The 23,475-nt window shown below is 36.4% G+C and overlaps 1 protein-coding gene across 1 annotated transcript; it reads right to left on the reverse strand.

Moving 5' to 3' along the window:
* Positions 1-2,751: 2,751 nt before the first annotated feature.
* Positions 2,752-22,267, reverse strand: LOC136255899 (uncharacterized). Its single transcript, XM_066048799.1, has 12 exons — positions 21,281-22,267; positions 16,764-16,811; positions 15,792-15,847; positions 14,867-14,929; positions 11,566-11,682; positions 11,417-11,510; positions 9,806-9,994; positions 9,594-9,716; positions 7,970-8,125; positions 6,916-7,581; positions 5,647-5,757; positions 2,752-3,075 (listed from the first exon to the last, which is right to left on the reverse strand). Exons 1-12 carry the CDS (start codon positions 22,211-22,213, stop codon positions 2,899-2,901), a joined length of 2,733 nt encoding a protein of 910 aa, XP_065904871.1. The 5' UTR covers positions 22,214-22,267; the 3' UTR covers positions 2,752-2,898.
* Positions 22,268-23,475: the final 1,208 nt, after the last annotated feature.

The following is a 23,475-nucleotide window of genomic DNA, read 5'->3' on the forward strand; positions in this document are numbered from 1 at the left end:
GAAACAACTTCAAACAAGGGAAGTCGCCTGTACCTGAAGATATACTAGTGGGCATTGTTAATCCCTACTTCAGGCTATACCTATGACTAAATTTCTATGGGAATCCATAAAGGTGCAGTATCCATTACAACCCTTTTCAGAACTTACAATGGAGTCAACAACTTTACTGTCACCTTTAAGGTTAATTCTCTTGATCACTTTTCATATTTATAGCTGTTTTCAGAATCCAGCTCAACTTTTACATACAATTATATAAAGTAGTGTGCATAATCCAAAGAAGCTTTTGGAACCTCCTGGGTGCACTCAGCTCCTGACTCCCGAAGAGTAGGCATGAGGTTATTATGCTCCAAAAATTGAGCATTATGCTTTTGAGCAGTGCTCAAAAAATCACCTATTATGCTTTTGAGAATTGCCCATTATTCCCAAAATTATGCCACCATAATTGGCTAATAATGCCAGTTTATTGCTGTATCAGACCATTTTCATTGATGCTTAAACTTCAAATAGTCTTGAATTCTTTAGCTGGTTGCTGTATTAGAGTATTTTATTTCAATGTGGCTGCTTTATTAGAGTAAATAATATCCAGTGACTGTTCTATTAGAGTTTCTGACTGCTCTATTAGAGTATCTCAATTTTTTACCGGAATTATACAATCTGCAGATTTTCCTATACTGTTAAAGCTTTATATTCACCTCAAAATGCTAGCATAATTTCTGATTCCCACACATACCTATTATGCCCAAAATTATGCTGGCATAACCGCCACATCCCTACTGAAGAGAATGCACAGTGGAAAATGTCATACAAGTGCTACAGTACTCTGTACCATACATATATCCAAAATAAAATTAATTATTAAAATTTTGTATCTCGATCAGTGATAGAATGCGTTGTTAACAATAGCAACATGAGATGTACACTAGACAGATGCTCCAAATTGCAAACGTTTGAACTACTAGTACTGCTGTCTTGTAATTTCAGCAAACCCATTTAATTTTTTATGATTAACAAATCAGTTCAAAGTGTCCTACATTTCATACCTTTACATGCTCACATGCCTGCATTACATGGTAAAGGACACAGCCATTTTTTCATATTGATTACTGCTTTGAAAAGGCCATATCATTATGTGAAATTGTTAATAACAGAATCAACTTCTACATAGCTGCGCAGATCCAATCTTTTCTATGAGAAGAAAATAAATTATGTACAAAAGCATGTACTTTTTAGCATAGCCTGTTTGCTTGGGTAATTAATAAAAAATGTATTGCTGAATGCATAGTATCATACTGCTTATTAAAACCAACTACAGTTATAGCTGTTCGGTGTGTACCTACATATTATATGCAAGACAAGACACTGAGAACCTTGAGTGGCATGTTATTGGTTGAAAAAGGTGTTCAAAGAAACTTTAGTAGTCCATCGATATACACACCACCATTACTATCATATCATGCAGCAAGGTTCTGCATGTTATGCAGTACATATATACATAATGCAATGTGAATATCTGCTCTTAGCTGTATTGACGTTGAATATAATAGTTGATGTATGGTAGGTTGAAGTAGGGCTGGGCGGTATTGGAGTTTCGCTTCACGATATATCGTGCAGAAATATATCACGATATTACTATTTATCGCGGTTATTAAAGATGACTGCTATATTAGAGTAGCTGACTGCTTTATTAGGGTATCTCGATCCTAGCTGACTGTTCTATTAGAGTATCTCGATCTTTGTAAAAAAATTGACTAGCTAGTACTAGGTCCTTGTTTGCAGTAGTATCACGTGATTATTTGAGGTTCATTATAACAACCTTAAGGGCTTAATAAGCTGTCACAAACACTAAAAATCGTAATAATATCGATATCGTGATATTATCGTTTCACCGAAATCTACGCGATACAGATATCGTTTCATTGCAATACCGCGGTATTACTATAATACCGAGAAACCGCCCAGCCCTAGGTTGAAGTTTCATTTGCGTGACCTTGATTATAAAGTCACAAGTTACATGAACTAAGCAAAACCATTAAATTAAATACTCCATAGGCGGCGGAAAGGGGGGGGCTAGGGGGCTAAAGCCCCCCCTCGGTCTGCTGAGGGGGGGCTTAGCCCCCCCTCAGAATGCCGTGATAAAGATCGAGATACTCTAATAGAGCAGTCACTCTAATAAAGTAGTCAGTGTGTAACGAGCTATGAAAGGATTTTTATGTAGTTTATCACCTAGAAATGGTAGCTGGTGAGGTGGAAAGCTCTTGTCAGTTGGTTGTGACCTTTTTTTTTTTTTTTTTTGGTCTCACCTTACCAAACTATAGAAAATAAGTCTGGGTCAGCTCAGCGGAGCCCCCCCTCATATCAACTACTTCCTCCGCCGCTGAAATACTCTCAAACTTTTCGTCATCATTATGATGTTTTTCTTCAAACTTTTTTAGCAGTCCCTTAATACCCTATAACTGCATGCACTTTCTGTAATTTCTGCTTTACTTTTAATGGCCTTAACTAATAGAGAAAGGCCACTACATGAAAAAGGCTTTTAGTAGCCTTCTTTACAGGTTGATATTAACTAATAATAATCAAAATCGTATTGAGTTAGTTAGCTATAGGTCGTAACACATTTATATGATGAAAAATTACTATATGCATGCATGATAAGATAAATTATAGTTTTAACTAAAATGTAGTGTTATCACAAACATGTGAAGTCTTACCTACCTATTAGATAATAAGTGCATTGGGAAACGTTTCTCTGACTAACTGTTAATACTGTACATTTATTGCAATTTACAAACATTATAGACTGCCAAAAGGCTACAAAATGCAATATATACGATAGCTGTCATAAAACAACTGCAATAGTGTCTTCTAACATTCCATACATGTGTGCCTAATAGATTAGTTTCATTGCCTTGGTAACTGCACTAGAATGGAATTAAGCTTAACTACAACATCTTTGAATGTTGGCCTTTCTTTTTGTATATAACACCAACATTTCAGCATAACCTCATCATAAACCACTTTGGGAGCAGCCACTGGTGCTGGCATCCTTTTTCCTTCCCTAAGGTGTCCTTGTATATCCTACACACAAGGAAACAATTTTAACATATGCACTGTACATGTACACAAACACACTGTAAGTAGAAGACAATGCTCAAATTCGTGCTGTATAGGTATTATGCTCAAAAGTTTCTGATAATTCTTTGCGGCAATCCTTTTTAGTTAACTATTATTATTCTCCTAAAATTTGTGGCAGGCATAAGCATATTACAGTAGTTAGGGTTTCTTGTATAAGTGACCACTATTGCTTAAACTGAATGTTCTATTAGAGTAGTTAGGTGACTGTTCTATTAGAGTATCTCGATCTTGTACACCTCCAATGCTGATCCAGGTCCTTGTTACATAGCCTTTAGCATAAATCCACTAATAATGCCTTGGAAAGATGTTTATATAAGGTGGGTTTATGAGTATTATTTGTATTATCAGTGATCATATAATTATGCTAAAACAAAATTTAATTATAATCCTCAACATATTGATCAAGTAAAGCCTAAAAGTGAGGGGGGGAGGGGAGCTTCAGCCCCCAAAGCCCACCCCCTAGATCCGCCCCTGATTAATGGGAGAAGCTCTAGTTTGAGAAGTCTAGTTTTATAGTCGCAAATGTAATTGTTCAGAATATAGTATAGTTTATGGCTTGTCTCTGAAGATGTTCTATATAGCTACGTTATTGATGTCTTTCACTAAATACGGATGCCAGATAGGGGAGCAGTACATGAATTGAGACTTGATCAGAGATACTTTAACTTTTAGTCAGTTGTGGTATAGATGAACTGAAGGTTATTTGTACAAGATCCAATATCTTATTAGCTTTACTTAAAATAATGTCATGATGAGTTTTCCATTCAAGATTATCAACTTAGTGTAACTCCAAGATCTTTATGCGATTGTTTATGTTATACCACTAATGTAGGAAACTTCCAGTTAAAGATTTTTAGATGTAAATTAGAGGATGTACTCCAGCTAAAAGGTTATCAAGGTCACGTTGCAACAGTTGTTCGCCAGAGAGTGTCTTAATCCGAAACATTTAAGCTGATTACTGTTAGCTTCACTTGCATTTTCTGGTAAGATTTAACAGTGAAAAATTGCTGAAGAGTTATTATTTCGTCATCTAGCTAGCTAGCTACTACTGAGGTAGCTATAGCTAGGGTCCGCAATGCGAAAAATCCATATCCTCCAATCAACTACCTAACTATTGTCATGTGTTAGGCTATGTGTAACTTGAATCCACACAAAAACAGCCAAGCTGTGAAAAAATGGTGCAAACTTAAAAAGCCTGGGTGAAAAAAGTTGTGAAATCAAAGGTGGCGGCCAAGAAATGGCTGCAATGATGTTAATGCTAATAAATTTTAACAATGCACACAGCCATCATTAAAATGTTTTAGCATTAACATCATTGCAGCCATTTCTTGGCCACCACCTTTGATTTCACAACTTGAATAACACCAGCGTGGCAGCCAAGTTTGTCACTTTCTTCTGGTAGAAAATGATACAAATGTCTTAAAATCACGTGATTTTTTGTTGCAGCAGTTTGTAGGGTTCTTCGTATGCCACGATATTCACTCTCAACATTGTTCAAGTAGTCTACCATCAACTCAAAGTATTGATGGTTTGATTTTATTGGTCAGTTTCCGGTGGCAGCACAATATGTGCAGCTTTTTGGCGACAAACAAAATGTTTCTTGCTCTGGAGCACAGAACAAGCAGAGCAGCAACTGCGTCATGGGTCAGCAATATATATTAGCATCACAGATTTGAAGTTGACTGCTTTATTAGAGTAAGTGACTGCTCTACTAGAGCGTCTTGACCTTTTCAACCACTTTTATGCTAGTAACATTTCAGTGGTGTATCCAAAAGAATGCTGCAAGGAAAACTTATAATTTTGCACCAATTATTCATCAGTTATTGTGGAATATTCTCAGATTCTTTTCACTATCTATCCTGGAATTATTTCAGCGAAATAGATGCATGCCTAGCCAAATGGTATCAACCTCATAAATTATCTGTATTTATCACCAGAAGTCAGAACATATAAAAGCTGAGAAGGTTCACAAACTACACACTAATCTGATTAATTTTCTCAACCATATATTGACTGTGATCAGGCCGCCCACAGGGGGGGGGGGGGGGGGGCAACTGGGGCATTTTGCCCCGGGCCCCAGCCTGAAAGGGGCCCCAGGAGGCCCCAGGAGGCCCCATGAAGGGCCCCCTGAATACCTGTTTAAAAGATCGATATACTCTAATAGAGCAGTCAGATCTAAATACTCTAATAGAGCAGTCACAGTATTCTTCAGAGGAGCAGTGTAGCAAGCTTATAGATAAGGAGATATGGTTGGTGATTGGTAGTTATTGTTATTACCAGCAGGTTGTGACCTTTTTTGTTTTGGTCTTCACCTTACAACTTGGGTCAAGGGCCCCACTTTAACTCTTTGCCCTGGGCCCCTTAATTTCTCTGGGCGGCCCTGACTGTGATTAAACATATTGTAAAAAATAGAGAAGTAATGTTTATACTCTGCATGTAACGAAGATAAATAGAGCATCTATATACACCATATCAACACTAATATGGAGCAACAGTACAATGCATGCAACTTACTATGTCACGTGTTTCAAAATATGGCACTTTTCCACACGAATATGCTTGAAACAGTAAAACTCCATAGCTCCAAACATCACTAGCAGTAGTGTAAATGCCAAGTTGAAATGTCTAAAAAAAACAACACGTTAATGCATTATGTATACAGCAATACACTAATTATTGTAAACAAGTTGATGTTGTGCTAACCAGATGCCATGCAGCATGTTGCTATGCACTCCTAAGGAAGTGCTATTCAAACAGGTATCTTCTCAACTGTTTTATAGTTGTCTATTGTGCTTTCCCTCTTGACAAAGCCACAAGGTTGCACTACATTTTCGCTTGCATAAGTATGGGACATGCCCTCTTCCAACCACCTTTAGGGGATAGGCTATTCCTGGTAGTCTATGAAGCCTGCACCATTGTTCTTCAGTTGCTAAACACTTGTAAAACTCAAAGGGAAGACAGTTCACAAAGTCTGAGGAGGGTCACCATTTCCATATTTCAGACCACCAAAATGAAACCACCTCAGAGCAAAGTTTACCTGTGCAGAAGCTTTATGCAGACTTTGTTTAGCATTTACTTCATATGCATAGGCTGCTTCTACCTTTTAATGGTTTTGCTCACATGGAAGCATATGGACAAATTAATATAGACAAAAGCACACACACACACTTTTGGAAATAAATTTCAGTAAACCAGGTGCACTTGGTTTAATAAAGCTCCCATGCATGATCAGAGGCATGCTTTTTGTAGGAAAAAAACTCATATCAAAACTTTTGTCAGATACTCTGAATTTCCGCACAGATTTGAGTGTGTTGTACTGTTGAGGGAAGCTGGTGTAGGTGCACAACACACAAGTGGTCAACATAGAAAATGCATTTTGCCAATTTGATGCATTCACAGTTCAGTCATACTAAATAGGAAACATACCATCTTTGCTATAAAAAAATTCTTATATGCCTCCTCTTGAGGTGGATGCTGTTATTGTTAAAATGGTTTGCTTTCAGCACTATTGTATAGGTACCACCTTTTTTAGCTTTTCAAAGGACATGCTGTTTCACCAGTTGACTGTTTGTGGGATTGATTTATACACAGCAATGATATAATCCAAATAACAAAATTTCAGAGTGAAAATCATGCAAATATTCATGATATTGTGAAATCAGCAAAAATTATACTCAGAAAATTGTGCACTGTAAATATTAAAACTTGTACATAAATTACATCCCTATAAATATGATAATAGACCTTTTGGTAATAGACTGGCAACTGATTTTTACTACATACCTCAGGAGCTGTCCACCTAATTGGAGTTTGGGTAATTTCATCGGTTTGTATGAAAATCCCTTTCTCTGACTGTATGCACATGCTGAAATCTGAAATTTTCAACACTTCATTGTTGTTCCCAACCAGACAACTCCTAGCAGTCAAATTTCGATGAAGGCAACTTTGAGAAGCTAGGTATTCCATCCCCAGGGCAGCATCAAGGGAGTACTTGGTTAATTGGTACCGCGTTTGATATGTACCATGTTTACGTAAGAAACTTAGAAAGTCTCCACCAGACATCAGTTCCAACACAAAGTACATTGGCTCTGTACACACGCTGAGAAGTTTGACAATGTTTGGATGATTAAACTGCTCCATCAGTTTGGCCTCATTAAGGAAGTCTTGTTTTTCAGAGTGACACACCTTGACAGTAATATGTTCTCCTGTATCCTTCAGAGCTGCAGAAAATATACGAGCTATACCATCCTTACTATAAGCGTCTTTATCAGGAACAATGTTGTTGAAACATTGCTCAGTAGTTGCTTGTTTGATGATGGGTCTTTTAAGAAGGAGCTCAGCTTGAGTTTGTTCATTGATGACAATTCGACTTTCAATATAGTGTCTGAGAAGATCACCAATGCTGGGAAAAGTTGGCCCACACAGCGAATAACCACCTCCTCTCTTTATCTAACCAAGAATATAATATGCCCATTTTACAGCTACGCTACACCACAAAAATCAATCTGATATTTCTTTAACACATATACATACGTAGCATTAGCCATCTATATTCACAACTTCTGCAATATCATTGGCTTATTATTTGATAGTGAATATGGAACTTGCAAAAGGTCATCTGTCTAGAATTTAAACTTTTAGGCACAAAATATCACCAGACTCTAAAAACAACATGTTAACTTGAGTTAGTGTTTATATGACTGCATTTATTTCGGGCTAATTACACATAAAGTAGTTAAATACAGACTAAGACCCGTTATATTCAAAATATACAAATGCAAATATGTATACCCACTTTAATTTAAGTTTAATTACACAAATGCACCATACTACATACTTCTTTAATTTGAAAGTGAGTAGCTTCTCCTTCACACATAGCTGTCAGCACATAACACTGCCTGTTCTCTGAGAATCGAACCAGGTAGTCGCCATCTTCTTTCAGAAGTTCATCAATATCAGTATGCGAAATTCTATCATGGTACCAGAGCTCTTCCTGAAAACATTCCCCAAAATAGTAAGTCCATGAAATGACATAAGTACTAAATTAATAAATATAATTATTTATATATAATAGGAATACATGAGGAGTATTCATGACATCACATTGACACAAATGTGCATCATCACCATACCACTATACAGGTAGATGTGACTGTACACATTTTTATTGTTACATACACTCTACTGTACTATTTCACACCTCACTTTAAAGGGAAGAGAAGGTGTATATTCAAATGTCATATAGCACTGCTAGGAGGGCTCAGAAATGCATTGGCAAGAAATAGAGGTAGACGTTAATGGTATTCCCAGATTCTTTGATGAATATATATTTGTTGTTTTGATATAGTGACACTTTGCATGATAAATTTGTGATCATTGGTGATCTTAAGAGAATTTACCCATCAGCATTGTTCACAACTTTAGTTTATCCATAGCTGGTAAAGAAAGTACTTTGGTACACATCAAACATCATTATGAGCTTGCGTTTTGGCTTTCTATACTTAGTTGAACACCCACAATTGAAGCTTTCTGTATTCTTTTGTATATACACTTATGTTTTGCTTAAGTAATATCCTTATACTGTTATTTGCAATTGAAATCACATGGCAGTAAATACATTTGCAAGGCATGCCTGCAATTTCCCACGCTTGCAGATGATTTAACCCAAGTGAAACATATTGTGCATTATGTATGTGTTGTCCTCAAAAAACCTTTAATAACTGAAGGATGGAATTACAATTTTGTAGTACTGCTTGACTTGCTAACAAATCTCTTTTCAGTCAAACGTCTGACACAATATTTATGACCAATCAAAATTTTCACCATACATTTGCTTTGGGAATCCACAAAAGTTGCCATCTGTTGCATTTATTTCCCAATCTTGTATCGGAGCCAAATTGCACATGTGTATATGCTATTGACACCTTTACTGTCACCACTAATTTATATGGTTGGCTGAAATGTTGATTCTCTTAAAATTCCAACTTCCTTTTTTAGCTGATTTCCCAGGGTTCAACTCCTTATATATCCACTATAGTTGCAACATGGACACTTCATGTATATGCGCTCTATCTCCAAAATCTTCCAAATATTCTTTCAGGCAATTCTTTTTTATTCACCAATAAAATTATACGACTTGAAGTTGACTGCTTTATTACAGTATGTGAATGCTCTATTAGAGTACCTAAATCTTTTCAACCATTTTATGTTTGCTCTGTTTCCAGAAATTTTTGCATTACCCTACTTATAATTTTACACCAATTATATATATTAACAGAACTGATCTGATTATTCTGGAATATTTCCTAATGCTTTCCACTACCTACAGGTGTAGTATACCTGAAATCATTCCAGTATAATAAATGCATGCCTAAAGTACTCGCACTCAGGTCTGTGGTCCTTGTGCTTTACAGTCTCATGGTTAATACCGCACCAAAACTGTCACATGGTAGAATACTTACATTAATCTTTTGGTATGAAGCATTGAGTGCTCTGTCACTGCTACAATCTATTTGCTTTCTACTCATCCTCCAACTTAATCTGAATTTCTCCATGAAACCCTTACCCTTGGTTAGTAGTTTGTCCTGAAAGTGAATAAAAGATTTTGCATGGCATAAAAATGAACAACCATCAAATGCTATAATATGTTTTATGTGTGTGTGTATATAGGTACTTCTTCATTGAGTTGAACAGGTGTGGTGTTAGATCGAAGTTGACGAATGGTTGCAGGAGAGTTGTGCCATGGAACTAGAATTGGTCGTTTGGGTGGAGATCTCACAATGTAATAGGCATATTTCAGTGTAGTAGCAATATCAGGGGAAACAGTACTCAAAGAATTCTTTTGATAGTATTCAACTAACTCCTACAAAACAAATACATTGATAAGTATGATATACATAACTAAATTGCATGCAGTATTATATATAATTTTTAAAATACAGTAAATATTTTGCAGCTGAACCAGCGGCATTTATTATTTGCTCTTTGCTTTTCATTGATATAGTCAACATTAGGTTTGCAGCTATCACATTATTTTATTCATGGTAGTACTGAATATTAGGGATCATGGAGATTTGGGTTTTTGTGGCCAAAATAATCACACAAAAACCAGCTTCACAATACCATCCTGATGCATTGGCAGTATTGGTTAGGTATATCCAAGCCCAAGAATGTCTTCAGTACAATCCTAAAGACTTCCAATAAAAATTACTACAAAATTAAATATATATATATTCAGTGGAATTTTCTACTGTCTAACTGTCTGCCTGCCTGCCGTCCTGCCTGATGCCTTCAGGCAAGCATAACTCAATAACAGCTAAGGCTATGGGCTTGATTTTTTCACTGTTTGACGTTGCTTTGTCCCGAGATGTGCCTTTTGGCATATCGCAGTACGTACAACGCACGCATCATAGACTTACCTTTGTCCTCCTTTGTGTCCCATTTCCTTTTGCTGACAGCTCAAGATGTTGATTCGCGGTAGCACGATGCATGGCTTTCTTGCAATACGTTTGTAAATGGAGATCATTTGTATTTTCCGTGGTAACTGGATTGATTGCAGATTCTGAGGCAATTCTAATACTGTTCTTTGTTTGTAATGCTGTAAAACAGGCTGACCATAGCTGATAGTGAAGTGTACTGGCCACTGCACTTTTGAGACAGTAATTGATAGTTGAGGCACATGAATTGCCGTATTTTTCGTGATGACTGGATTGATTGCAGAGGCACTTCTTCTACTGTTTTTCATTTGTAGTGCTGTGTAATGGGCTGAACATAGTTGAAAATGAAGCATAATAACCACTGTACTTTTGAAGCAGTATTTGATAGCTGGGGCACGTGTTCTGACAAAAACATCCTTTCTTTTGATGCGGTATGCATGGGTTCACTTGTCGAAATAATGTTACAAAAAGTAAACAAACAAGTATAAGGACAAATTAGGAATTTTAAGTTTGATTAGGGATCATAGAAAAAAGTTGAGAAAAAAGGGAGGTCACTTACACCTGCAGACATACTAGTGAACATTTAATCCCTAATTCAGTCTTGGTCTTGGGTATAGACTGAATTAGGGATTAAATGTTCACTAGTATATCTACAGGTGTAGGTGACCTCCCTTGTTTCCGTACTTTTTTCTATGATCCCTAATCAAACTTAAAATTCCTTATACTTATATAATAAGGCAATGAAATATGAGTTTATAGAATATATTAAGCATTTTATATCCTGGTGCACAGGAGTTTACAGATATTAGACTAAGTTCATGTTACACATGTAGTATTAGCTTTCTTACATAAATGGTAGAGAAACTTCTTGCATTTGTCAAATAGAAATGATTTGTCTTTGGATTAATGAATATCTTGATACGTTGAGGTGTTGATCCCCATCTGTCACAAATGATAAAAAACTAACTAAGTATGCCACAACAAATAGATGAATCACCTTAAGCAGATTTCATATTCTCCTTTTTGTGTGTCATCTTCACGTACTAGGAACACTCCATCATAAACATTGCTGAGCATATTCTTCACTTTAGCAAATGATATGGAACCAACATACCTAAATGGGTACAAGTATAACTACTTTTGATTTTTTTTGCTGTAGAACATCAGTGCAGGAGAATTACAACTTAAGATAATTTGCATAGTACAGTTCAAGAAATAATATAATGTGGCAATAGAGGCCAACTAGCACTGTGATAATCCCTTTATCAAATTCTAAAAATAATTGCCAAAACCATAATATTGGTCTTCCTGCCAGCCTGATTACATTTACAATGTTAGAGGCTAAACTACAGTACATGAAGTTAGAATAAGAAACTCATCTGTGGCATGTATGTGCCTTTTTGAGTACCGATGAGACTCTGCTCACTACAATTTGCCCCTGCTTTTCACCCCCACTTCTAATGACTGTTATATCCTTAATTTTATTAGGAAGCCAAACCATTGCATTAAGTTTTGATATTGACACTTTCCTTGGAGAAGTGCATTTAGACACAAAATTATTTGAAGCTCTTATAGAGGGAGTAAATACTGTAGCTGTACTTGTAACGATTGGTTCACTACAAATAAATAGTGTGTGACTACAGCCCAAAAATATATCCAGATAGAGTACAACAACCACACCCCTAGTTTGATTTATCAGCAGCAAGGTAGAGATACTCTAATAAAGTAGTCACCCAGTTATGTATGATCTTCTTATAGAACAGTCGTAAATGTATGTAACTGGGTCTGTGAAAATAGGCCATATGGGCACACACTACACCCCACCACATAACATCTTGTGTCTCAATGTTGAGATAGGGTATTTTTATTCTGTATGTGGTATCACCCTTTTTGTTTTATAAAAGAACAGACTGAAATCAACTATGGTGGCTAATGTTCACATGACTATTACCACAAACTGGAGTTTCACTACAAGAAGCACTCAAATGAAGGCGTTTCAGTATCCTTGCCATTCTACAAGTTGGGAAATGCTATTTAACTAGTCTTATAGCGCATTCACAAGCATACTGGCACATTTTTGAATCTGCAACACCCTCATCACAGATAACACTACTCTACAAAGAAGTTTACACTTTTAGGACTTTAGCAGGGGTGTCAGAGTAAAGTGAAAGTAATAAGGCTCATCAGTCTGGGGACATCCCCCCACTAAAATTGTACATTTTGAGGTGGTATTTGGAGGCAATTTTTGGTAAAATTGTAGCTGTGTGCAAGCTGCAAGGTACTAGTTAGCTAGCTACCTGACAATTTATAAGTGTGCATAATAAAACTGGAGTGTCAGGACACTGCCACAAAGCACCTCCATAACTCTTAAAACTTATCATTTGAGTTGATTACTTAAGAGACAAACTGTTGTGTATTATTTTGACTATTATTTTCATTGGTGGTATTAAAATACATGAAGTAAGGGCTTTGGCTGCTAATGTATACAGCAATTATTTTTTTATTGCCATTCTAACATTAAAAATTATATTAATTCAAGAACGAAGGAGTGATCCAATCGATAAAACGTTGGTGGCACAATAATATGGTCTCTACATTGGCATGTTATTCATTTAATGCAAAAGTTGAGATTTTTTCACATACAATGTAGACTAAAGTCGAAGGGCGTCAGAGTAGATGCGACCAGTGAGGCCAGAGGCTCACTACTTTTTAGCTGGAAATAAAAAAAACTTTCAATTTGATGAAGCTAAAACTAAAAGTAGTGAACATGCAATACTTATAGCATTTATTTAATGCAGCAATTGACAGAAACAACACTTATCTAACCTATCTTTAACTCAGCACATTAAGCATAGACCACAGACTTATAGTTTGTACAAGTTGAGCTGGATCCTGAAAAAACAGCTAAAATTAAAAGTGGATTTTTTTCTCAAGAGAGTTAACATTTCAGGTGTCTACAACAGACAAGTATGGTTTGGTTCCATTACAAGCTCAGGAAGAGGATGTAATGGACACCGTATTTTTATGGCTTCCACATAGGAAATGTATAGTGAAATTTTTGATCAGCCCTAAATATCATGTCAGAAAATTGAACAAAAAGATTTCAAAATATTTTTAGCAGGTCAAGCAGTGCTACAAATGAACGAAATTTCAAGATCGTGTGTAATTGCATCCATGAGTTATTAAATTTTTTGAGGATCCAGCTTAACACGTACATACTATAGTTCGTGTTAGGTGCCTTTAAATACAATTACTGTTATACTGTAATTAGCTTCAGCTTTGTTTTTCTTTGTAGAAACAATTCTTATATTCAAACAAATAGGGTAAACCTAGTAAAGAAAGATTCTCAAAATTCTCAAGATGTCTAAAAGCACTAGACAGTATCAAACTTAATACCAAAGGTTCCACAATCACTTTTAGTGACTATCTGTCGCGAATCCGAGTGATTAAGGTGCTAAGCTGGCTTTGCTCTCCAAGGTTATAAGCACTTTAATGGGCTTAACTCAACTCAACCATTCATACCACTCATCCAAACTGCAAAATGTGCTCTCTATTTATACTACAAAACTGAATTACCTAACTTCCTGAAGGAAGACTTACAAAAATCACAAAGTCCTAATACAGCAATAAGGTCACCTTAACCTTGTAAGGCTGCCTTATATCTATGGTACAAAAGGATGTAGCCTAAATAATCAAATGTACATCACTTCCAAATTACAAAACAAAGGTTCCCTATTGCTTGGTGTGTGCATGACATAAGTCACTATGTCACACTATCATATTAATTATTATAGCTTAAACTACAGTATGCATGTAATTCTTCACAAACAGTTGTCCCAAACAGCAACAAACATTTGTATGCAGTAAAAGACTACTGAACATATATGGTGGCTTCAGTATCTGCATACTTGTATGTAGACGTACGTAGCAAGATATATTTTTAGTTACAAGGTCTGTTTCAAAGCTAGGTACATAATACAACAACAGTGTGCAAAGCACACTTACAGTAGCACAATCTCTCTATGGGGGCCTGGGGGCATGCCCCATAAGAAAATTTTGAATTTTAACCTTCTAAGATTGATCATGAGTTGTGTACCAACTGCTCTATTAGAACAACTGACTGTTCTGATTGAGTACAGAATATCAACCTTTTCGCAAACTAAAATCAATAGAGCGGCTTCAGTTCCCTTTTGCCCCCTCAAGTTGCTATGCCTACTTATGACACCTCTATTCAAGACAAAATACTAGACATTGATGGGTACTCTATATACATTGTACACACACACATGTACACACACCATAAACGTTCTGAAGAATCTCTTGCTGTTGATGGCTTCTTTACTGCATCTATAGCTAGATCACTGCATAAACAAAACTCATTATAATTGCACTGCATGTGTTAACTAGCCCAACCTTAACCCATGCATCACTCAAGCAATAATAAAAATATGCATATATACGTATTATTATCAATCAGTCACAATTACACTCAGCCTGAACTTTGAAATTCAATTCCCAAATGGTTTATAGCAATTATAATAAATCATATGGTATCATGTTTTTGAAATGGCCTGGCTTCAAATCCTTCATCAAACCACTTTCCCATTATATTTCCAGACAATATTTATGCAAAACGGATGTATATATACATGTCATTCATGGCAGGTAATAATACACAGTATCTGTTCTATAATTATTATATTAAACTAAGTATGCCATGAATGCTTAATCTGAACATATACAGCGTATATGTGACCAAATTTGGGAAAACTGTCGATTTACACATGATAGAACTTTTGCACATTTAAAAGCAATGGGTAAAGAAAACCTTTTATCACCTCACTGATGGGTAAATTATGTAACACCAACAGAAGCATACTTTGTGGTTTTAAAAATTCAACCTTGTCTTGGTAGATTTACAAGTTCATGGCAAACACAATGAGTCAAGATTCAATGCCAGACACTATTGTATCAGTACGTTATGATGGTTTCTATAGATTGTTTCCTTGATGGTTACTGCACATATCGATTTATTGCTCGTCCGGCTGTCTAGTCCACACTGATAATAAGCTGAAACTTAACTAGTCCATTCCTCTGTCCCAAGAACCAATAAAATGAATTTTGAAAAATGTGCGGATGTCGATGGTTTTCTAAAATTAGGTCACATTTTAATGACAACATCTAAATTTAAAAATATTTATGTACAAATAATGTTCATCTTACTCTGTGGATTTCTTGCTTGGTCTTAGTTTAGGGTACTGCCTATTGATAAAATCTAACTGTAAAAGTAAAAAATTCCGTTGTTAAGTACATATATACAAACTTCAAAGCTTGCCCATAGATTTTGTGCAAGAACTATAAATCATATTTTGGTTCCAAGTCTCTACTTAAGTTATTCTGCAAAACAGTGCTATCAAGAATATATCTTGTTGTGTGCATGATTCTTGAAAGAGTTGTGATAACTGTTTCAGCAAACGTTTAGCTACATTGTGTATAACAGTAATGGCAGCATCATATGCCAAGGGAGAAAATGGCTAAGCATAGTGCTGTCTATAGGATATGAAGTTGATATGTTGGGTCTCCTCACTTGTACAACAACCATTGGATACTTAGTTAAAAAACACAAAAAGTGGATATGAACAAAGACCTGTTGCCATGTACACAGAATTTCTTAAAAACAAACAATTACTTAAAAATCCATGTTCTGTACGTATGCAACCATTAATCATGGGGTGGTATGTGTGTGGAATACTTTTATTATAATGCTCTTAGTTTAGGTAACAGCAAACAAAAGAGCTGATATCTGTCTGAACTGGCAGCCAAGAACTGTGTTAATACAACTAACTTTACTATACAAAGTAATATTGGACCCTTATCATTGACTTGTTTTCTACGTTCAACCTTGCCAATTAATTTCTTCTAGAGTTATTGGCATATGAGGCTAAAACTCTGCCAGAGGGTACACTTGGCTAAGTAGATTATAAATATTTAATAAACAGTAATTTGAAAAATGCACAATTGTGTTGGGTCTTTGCAGATCCGGTCACATTTATGGACATGCCCTTTTTATAGCCAAGCTGTTTCTGCATGGATGTACATGCACAGATCAATGTTAAACATCACACACAACTGTAAAAAACAAGTGCATAACATTATACCACACTGGATATATCGGTTACACAACATAATTCTCACTTCCACATAGTTGTCATTGTATCTTCTGCCAGGTAATGGAATGCTACACTAAAATAAAGATACTCATGGGTTTATTGTATAATGTACGTATATGATATGATACTATACAATAGATTTTGTGGTATTCAAAATAATAATGTGACTAGATTTTCGAAAAACGATCCAAATCAAACATCAGTAGTTTAAAGATAAACAGTTTCAAAGAATTCCAGCTTACCAAGGGTAGTGAGCACATGTATGAAATATACACCAGAGATGCATCATACCTTTGAAAGTCACTATTACTAAGATTATTAGTAACTGGATCGGATTACATCATTAATGTTATTAATAATCTGTATATTAATTAATAAACTGGATTAAATAATAACCTGTAAACTTCTCTAAAAGAACAAAAATCAAGACTGGTAAGATTTTCTAAGTGAGTGGTAAAAGGTTTATATCCTCAAGAACAAACACCTTCTGCCACTCATTTCTGCCTACAGTTATCCAACTATGGAACTCACTGCCAGAGTATGTTGTTGAATCACCTGCAGCTGACTTAAGTACTTTTATCACTTGACATGAATCACGAATCTTGAATAAGAAATATTAATAGAAAATTTGATGAGCAAAGAAGTATCACCAGTGCTCAAAAGGGGAGGAGAGTGGCAGGTTGTGACAGATAGACTTCAAAATAGAGAGGGACTACAGTTAAAGTCCAGGAATGAGGTTACTGGGACATACTGGCTCCTTAGTGGCTGACACACTGCAGAAGCAACACAGAAAATGTTGGCTAATCATAACAGGCCATCCACAAGTGCAACACTGATTCTCATCACGTCAGGTCCTCAGAAATTACCATTCAAGCTTGCCACACCACCCAGAAGAGTTAGATATTAAAACCAGCCTTGAGTACTTAGTGTAGCAACTCACCGGGGGTGTTAGTTTGATTTTGCCTGATGTGCGATTCGGTTTGGTTTTAAATATCTGGTCACATATATACCCAAAGATATACAAAATTGGAAAGATGCTATAATACAAGGCAAAAAATACATTAAAGCACTCTTCCCAAATAATATGTATATCTTGTGGTAGCGTATATAATTTGAACACCATATATATGCTGTAGCATGACAAGCTAATACAACATCTTGCAATTGTCTTCCACCAGGATGCCATTACATCATTAATGTTATTAATCCTTTATTGGTCAACAGTTTTTGGTGTTTCTTTATTGCAGCATGACAAAACTTAACAAGTGCTTCATCATTACTGATGGATATGGAGCTTATGCCCATATTATGCAATATGTGATGTCATAATTATATGTGACCCAGTCTGGAAAAATTAGTCTTATTGCCTATTTAAAAGTATCGAGAAATGTCGGTTTAAAGTATTCAGTGTGTTTGTAGCTCGCCAATGGTTGAAGCTACATGTACCATATTTTCACACGTTTTATACCTTCAAGACATCTACTGTACAAGTAGCCAACACTTTAGTTTCCCTCTATTTTAAAGAGTTTTTAAACTGAGGTTGACTGTACCAGGCAAGCTTGAAAAGGAGTGGGAGGCAGGGGCCCGGAGGAGGGCAAGAGGCTGTTTTAAAAAAATAAAGAGGAAGGAGTAGAGATGAAGCTATGGGCCATTGAGGTCTCAAAACTGGCTAAAATAATTACAACACAGGCCTTTATTCAACACCACGGAACTGTACAGCTACATACAGCCATTCACAAGTTGAATAGAGCTCCATTAGGGCCCCCAACCACTTGTATAGATAACCACTGTGCTTGGGAAAAGTAGCCAGCAAAAGCAGACCACTTAGGTCTAGCTGATTTTGATTATGAAATTTGAGAATTAATTTACTGTACAGTAGTTTTGTGTTCTTGGTGAAATTTCAATTCTGCTATCATGGGAGATAAGACTAGTTTTCCTAAACCCAGTTACATTATATGTTATAAGGCTTTGCTTTATAGCAAAGATTCTGTATTGCATTCATCCCAGACCCTTGTAATATGGGACCTTAATTATCAGTGCTTTAAATATGTGTCGTACAGCCCAAGAAGCCAGCACGCAACTTTTCTTATTTTCTTCTTTTTGCACACTTACAAAAGCTACCATAAAATGTAATTTGCTACACTGAAGTAGACAATAAGTTACAATGGATTACAACAGGTTATAGTGAGTTACAACAGGTTACAGTGAGTTTCAACAGGTTACAGTGGGTTACAAAAGGTTACAGTGGTTTACAACAGGTTACGGTGAGTAACAACAAGTTACGGTGAGTAAAAACAGGTTATGGTGGGTTACAACAGGTTACAGTGTGTTACAACAGGTTATGATAGGTTTTAATCAGCTACAATGGGTTACGGTAGGCTATAGTGGGTTACAATAGGTTACAGTGCCTATGGGTTACAACAGGTTACGGCGAGTTACAACAGGTTATGGTGGGATACAACAGGTTACAGTGTGTTACAACAGGCTACAGTAGGTTACAGTGGGCTACAAACAGTAATCCAGTTGTTTGTCCTTATAGTCCTAGTAGTTTAATTGTCTTTGTAATGCCTTGTGATACTGTATGCATGTGTTTGTGGGGAGTAGATTTGCAGATTTGTCCTCTTGTACAACCCAGTAAAATTGATAATGAACAAATACAGTGGGTACAGTGGTTAAAAAAAAAGTTACAGTGGTTTACACAAGTTACAGTAGGTTACAGTGGATTACAATATGTTACGGTGAGTTACAACAGGTTACAGTGGTTTCCTGTTGTAACTCACGGCAATCCATTATAATTATCCCATTGTAACCTAGCTGTTGTAACCCACTGTAACCAGCTGTAACCTATTGTAATTACCTCATTGTAACCTGTGATGAGTTCAGTTACAAATAAATCATCCAGTAGAGAGAGATCAGCTAGAAAGCTAAAAACAAGTCACACTGTAGAGAGATCAGTTAGAAATAAGTCACACTGTAGAGAGATCAGCCAGAAAAACAAATCACCCTTTAGAGAGTCCAACCACATTCCAAGTCACCCTGTAGTGAATTCAACTAGAAATAAGTCACCATGAGTTCAACTACATTTCAAGTCACCCAAAAAGAGTTCAGTTACCCTGTAGAGGGATCATGCAGCTAGAAACAAGTCACCTTATTCTGTAGAGAAATCAGCTGGAAACAAGTCACCCAGTAGAGTTCAACAACATTTCAAGTAACCCTGTAGAGCCTTATAAGGGCTCACAGAAGAAGCTTGGTTGCAGCAGGACTAGCAATAGGCAATGACTCATTAATACGCTTCCAAATCATCAAACTAACTAATTCATTTCACAAGATCTGACATCAGGATACTCTGATTTTTGTCACATCCAGATGTTAATTTTATATAGCTTTCAGACTTGACAACATGTGTTTGAACACAATATGTAAACACTTTCACACCTCAGATCAAAGGAATTCCAGAGGATACATTTGCCGTGTATACCTCTTCACAGGGAGACATCTAAATGTACAGCAGTGTACAATGAAATGTATCCCAGGAAAGTGGTTGCACTTCTAAAAGAGCAAGCCACTTTCACCAAAGTAAGCATGGCCTTGATGTGGATGAGGTATTGGTACTACCTTCTGTTTGTTTTATACAAGCTCAGACCGAAATCGATTGTGGGAATAAATTAATGCTCACGTGATCATTACTGCAAACTGAAGTGTTGCCAGAAGAACCACTTTGCTGTTCTACAAGTTGGGAAATGTTACTTGAAGGTGAGAACTAGTCTACAGTACATTCACAAACATTTTGGCACATGTTTAATGAGGACAGGCCCACATTACAGAGACACAATTAACCACTCTATAACGAAGCTTATCCCTTTAGGTCTTTAGTATACATTGTGATTAGTCTTTAAACAATGCAAAAGCATTAAAACACTTGTAAAGTCCCTGAAATTTTCCCTACTCGACTTTTCCGTGATATCAGTAGGACTCATCCGTTTATTATAACAATCGTAGCTACAATGTTACTTGATGCCTAACCATAATCGAATCTTTCAGGCATGCATATAAAACAAATCCTGTGGTTACACTTGTATTGGCTTTAAGGTAATCAGCCTGAAATGAAAGTGTAACATATTAGCTGTACTATGGGCACTTGTGATTTTCCTAATATGTATGTTCACAGCACTTGGGCTGTGCCCACGGGATTTGGGCATACATATCAGGCAAATCACTCGTTCCCACGTTACAACTGTAAAATACATGTCTCTTTTAACCCACTATTTCCCCACTAAGCAATGTCTGAATCTGAAACAGATACGGAGGAGTAGATGTGTATGAAGGTGACAACATTACTATTGTTCTAAACACACCCCTTTGGCAGAGGTCTCATTCAACGACTTGGATTAGCCAAAACGGCAGAGGCCACCAGTCCTACTAATAATAACAAATGCAACCAATAATCTTCTCCGCATTAAGCTTCATTAACTTCCCTATGTTTATCAAGCTTAGTAATATACAATTATAATAATTGTGCACATTATTATAGACTCACCATACCTTAAATTCTGTAAGCTGGTTGTACACTTTGTCCATTGTTGGGCGCTTTGAAGGATTATTGCTCAAGCAGGACATCACCAGTGATTTGAGATCCTTCATTTTCCCACTCATTTGATCCAGATACTTTTTCCGTCGTTGGACTTCAGTTAAAGCTTTAGGCTCATCGCAGTAAGGATCTGCAAGCCAACTAGTTGGTGAGGGCCATTTATGGGTAGCTACAAAGAGCACAATTCCTCCAAAAGAGAATACATCTATTGATAGATCATATATGGGGTTATCTTGTGTCGCTTCTGGGGGCATAAAATCCTGTGTTCCTGGCATCATGGAGAGTTTGCTTTGGGTAGACTTTTTCTCCGCTCGTATTGCCTTGGCAACCCCCAGATCTGCAATCTTTGCAATTAACAATTCACCACTTTTGTTGACAACTTTTTTTAACAACACATTATTAGGAGACAAATCCCTATGCATTACTGCTGGGCTTCGTGTATGAAGGTAAGTTAAACCACGAGCTACGTCTAGTAATATTGAAGCCTTTACAGAGAGGGTGGTTTCTGCTACAGATTTATTGTCCTCCAAATACGCTGTTAAACTTTTGTCCATCAATTCCATAACCATAACAGGGATGTTAGAATGCACTTCTGCCGCTTGTGGATAATAAACTCCTAAGAACTCTACAATGTTGGGGTGACACTCGGGGTGACAGAGATCTCTGCACTGCTCACATTCGCGAAGAAAGTTAACTTCAACCTTCTTCTTTTCGTCTGGATTAACTTGATCTTCAACAAATATGGGATGAATCTGTTTTGCAGCGCAAACTTTTCTGTTGTATTTTACTGCGTAAACCACTCCATAAGCACCTTTTCCCAGTACTTGTTGATCAACCCGTTCTACCTCTCTCAAAGTTAGAAGCCGCTTTGCTTTACCTTCCGCCATCAGAACAACCACCCGTGTGGTCCAGAATCGCGTTCGATATTGAAAACGCTCTAGCGGATGTAAACAAGGGGAAAAATGTGAGATCATTAAAAGTACCGCGGCGCCGAGTCACAGTTTTTTTTGCCACGCCCTCGTTCGATATAGGATTTGTCCATATACGCTGATCCGTTTTATCATGCGCGTTACACTAGCTAGTGGTTTTGTCACTGATTTTGTAATCTTTTAAAGCCTTGTAGTAGCTATTTAATGCTTATGATGTGATTTAGGTTGAGGCGAAAAAGCCTGTAGCTACACCCATTCAGTTCAAATACATAAATATTGATTAGATACAAAATTAACTATGAAACTTTAAAAAACGCTGTACCGATGATCTCATAATTGCATGTCCTTTAAAAGCTAATAACTAGCTATAAAGGTACACAACTAAAGTGGAGGTATCACAATTATGCAATAATACATAAAATTGATTATGTAATAATACATAAAGTGGAGTTGTGGTTTCAATTATTGCATTGTTATGCCAACTTGTCTAGCTATACTTTTTTTGAGTTGGTTCCATAAAGTGGAGTTGTGGTTTCAATTATTGCATTGTTTTTCCGACTGTGAAGTTGTCTAGCTATACTTTTTTTGAGTTGATGACTGTCATACAACCATCAGAAAATTGCATGTATATAGCTAGCTGAAAATCGCTACCTTTAAAAATAAGTAACAGTAAAGGTATTCACTGGTGCTTACTTTAGAGTGTGTAGCTGCTTTGCTTGAGTTAGCAATTTTCAGCTAGCTACGTATGCAAATTTCTGATGGCTGTGTGACAGTCACCAACTCAAAAGAGTATAGCTAGACAGCTTCAAAGTAATGCCATAATGATATCACAACTACACATTATGTATTAGTGCATGTAAATTTTAAAAATTAAAACATGGGAATATAGATCACTGAAAAAAGTAAAGTTTGTGTGGAGAGTCGCTTGGACCTGACTGGGGAAAAATAATAATAATAATAACATAATAAGAAGATGAACAAAATGAAATATTATAAAAGTATTTTTACTGGTGCCTTTTGACTTCATATTTTCCAGTGGACCTAAATTTCTTCCAAAATAACTGCTAAGGCTTCTGGCTGGGGGAGTTTCCTACACTGTTAATTATGTAGCACTATGATGGCACCTAAAAATGCTATGGTAGCACCTAAAAGTGCTAAATTTTGACTGCTCCAGTCAAAAAATAGTGCTTCATTTTTAACAGTGTAAGGTGGTGTTTAGG

The sequence above is a fragment of the Dysidea avara genome, chromosome 5 (genome assembly GCF_963678975.1).
Source record: "Dysidea avara chromosome 5, odDysAvar1.4, whole genome shotgun sequence".
Lineage (NCBI taxonomy): Eukaryota > Metazoa > Porifera > Demospongiae > Dictyoceratida > Dysideidae > Dysidea > Dysidea avara.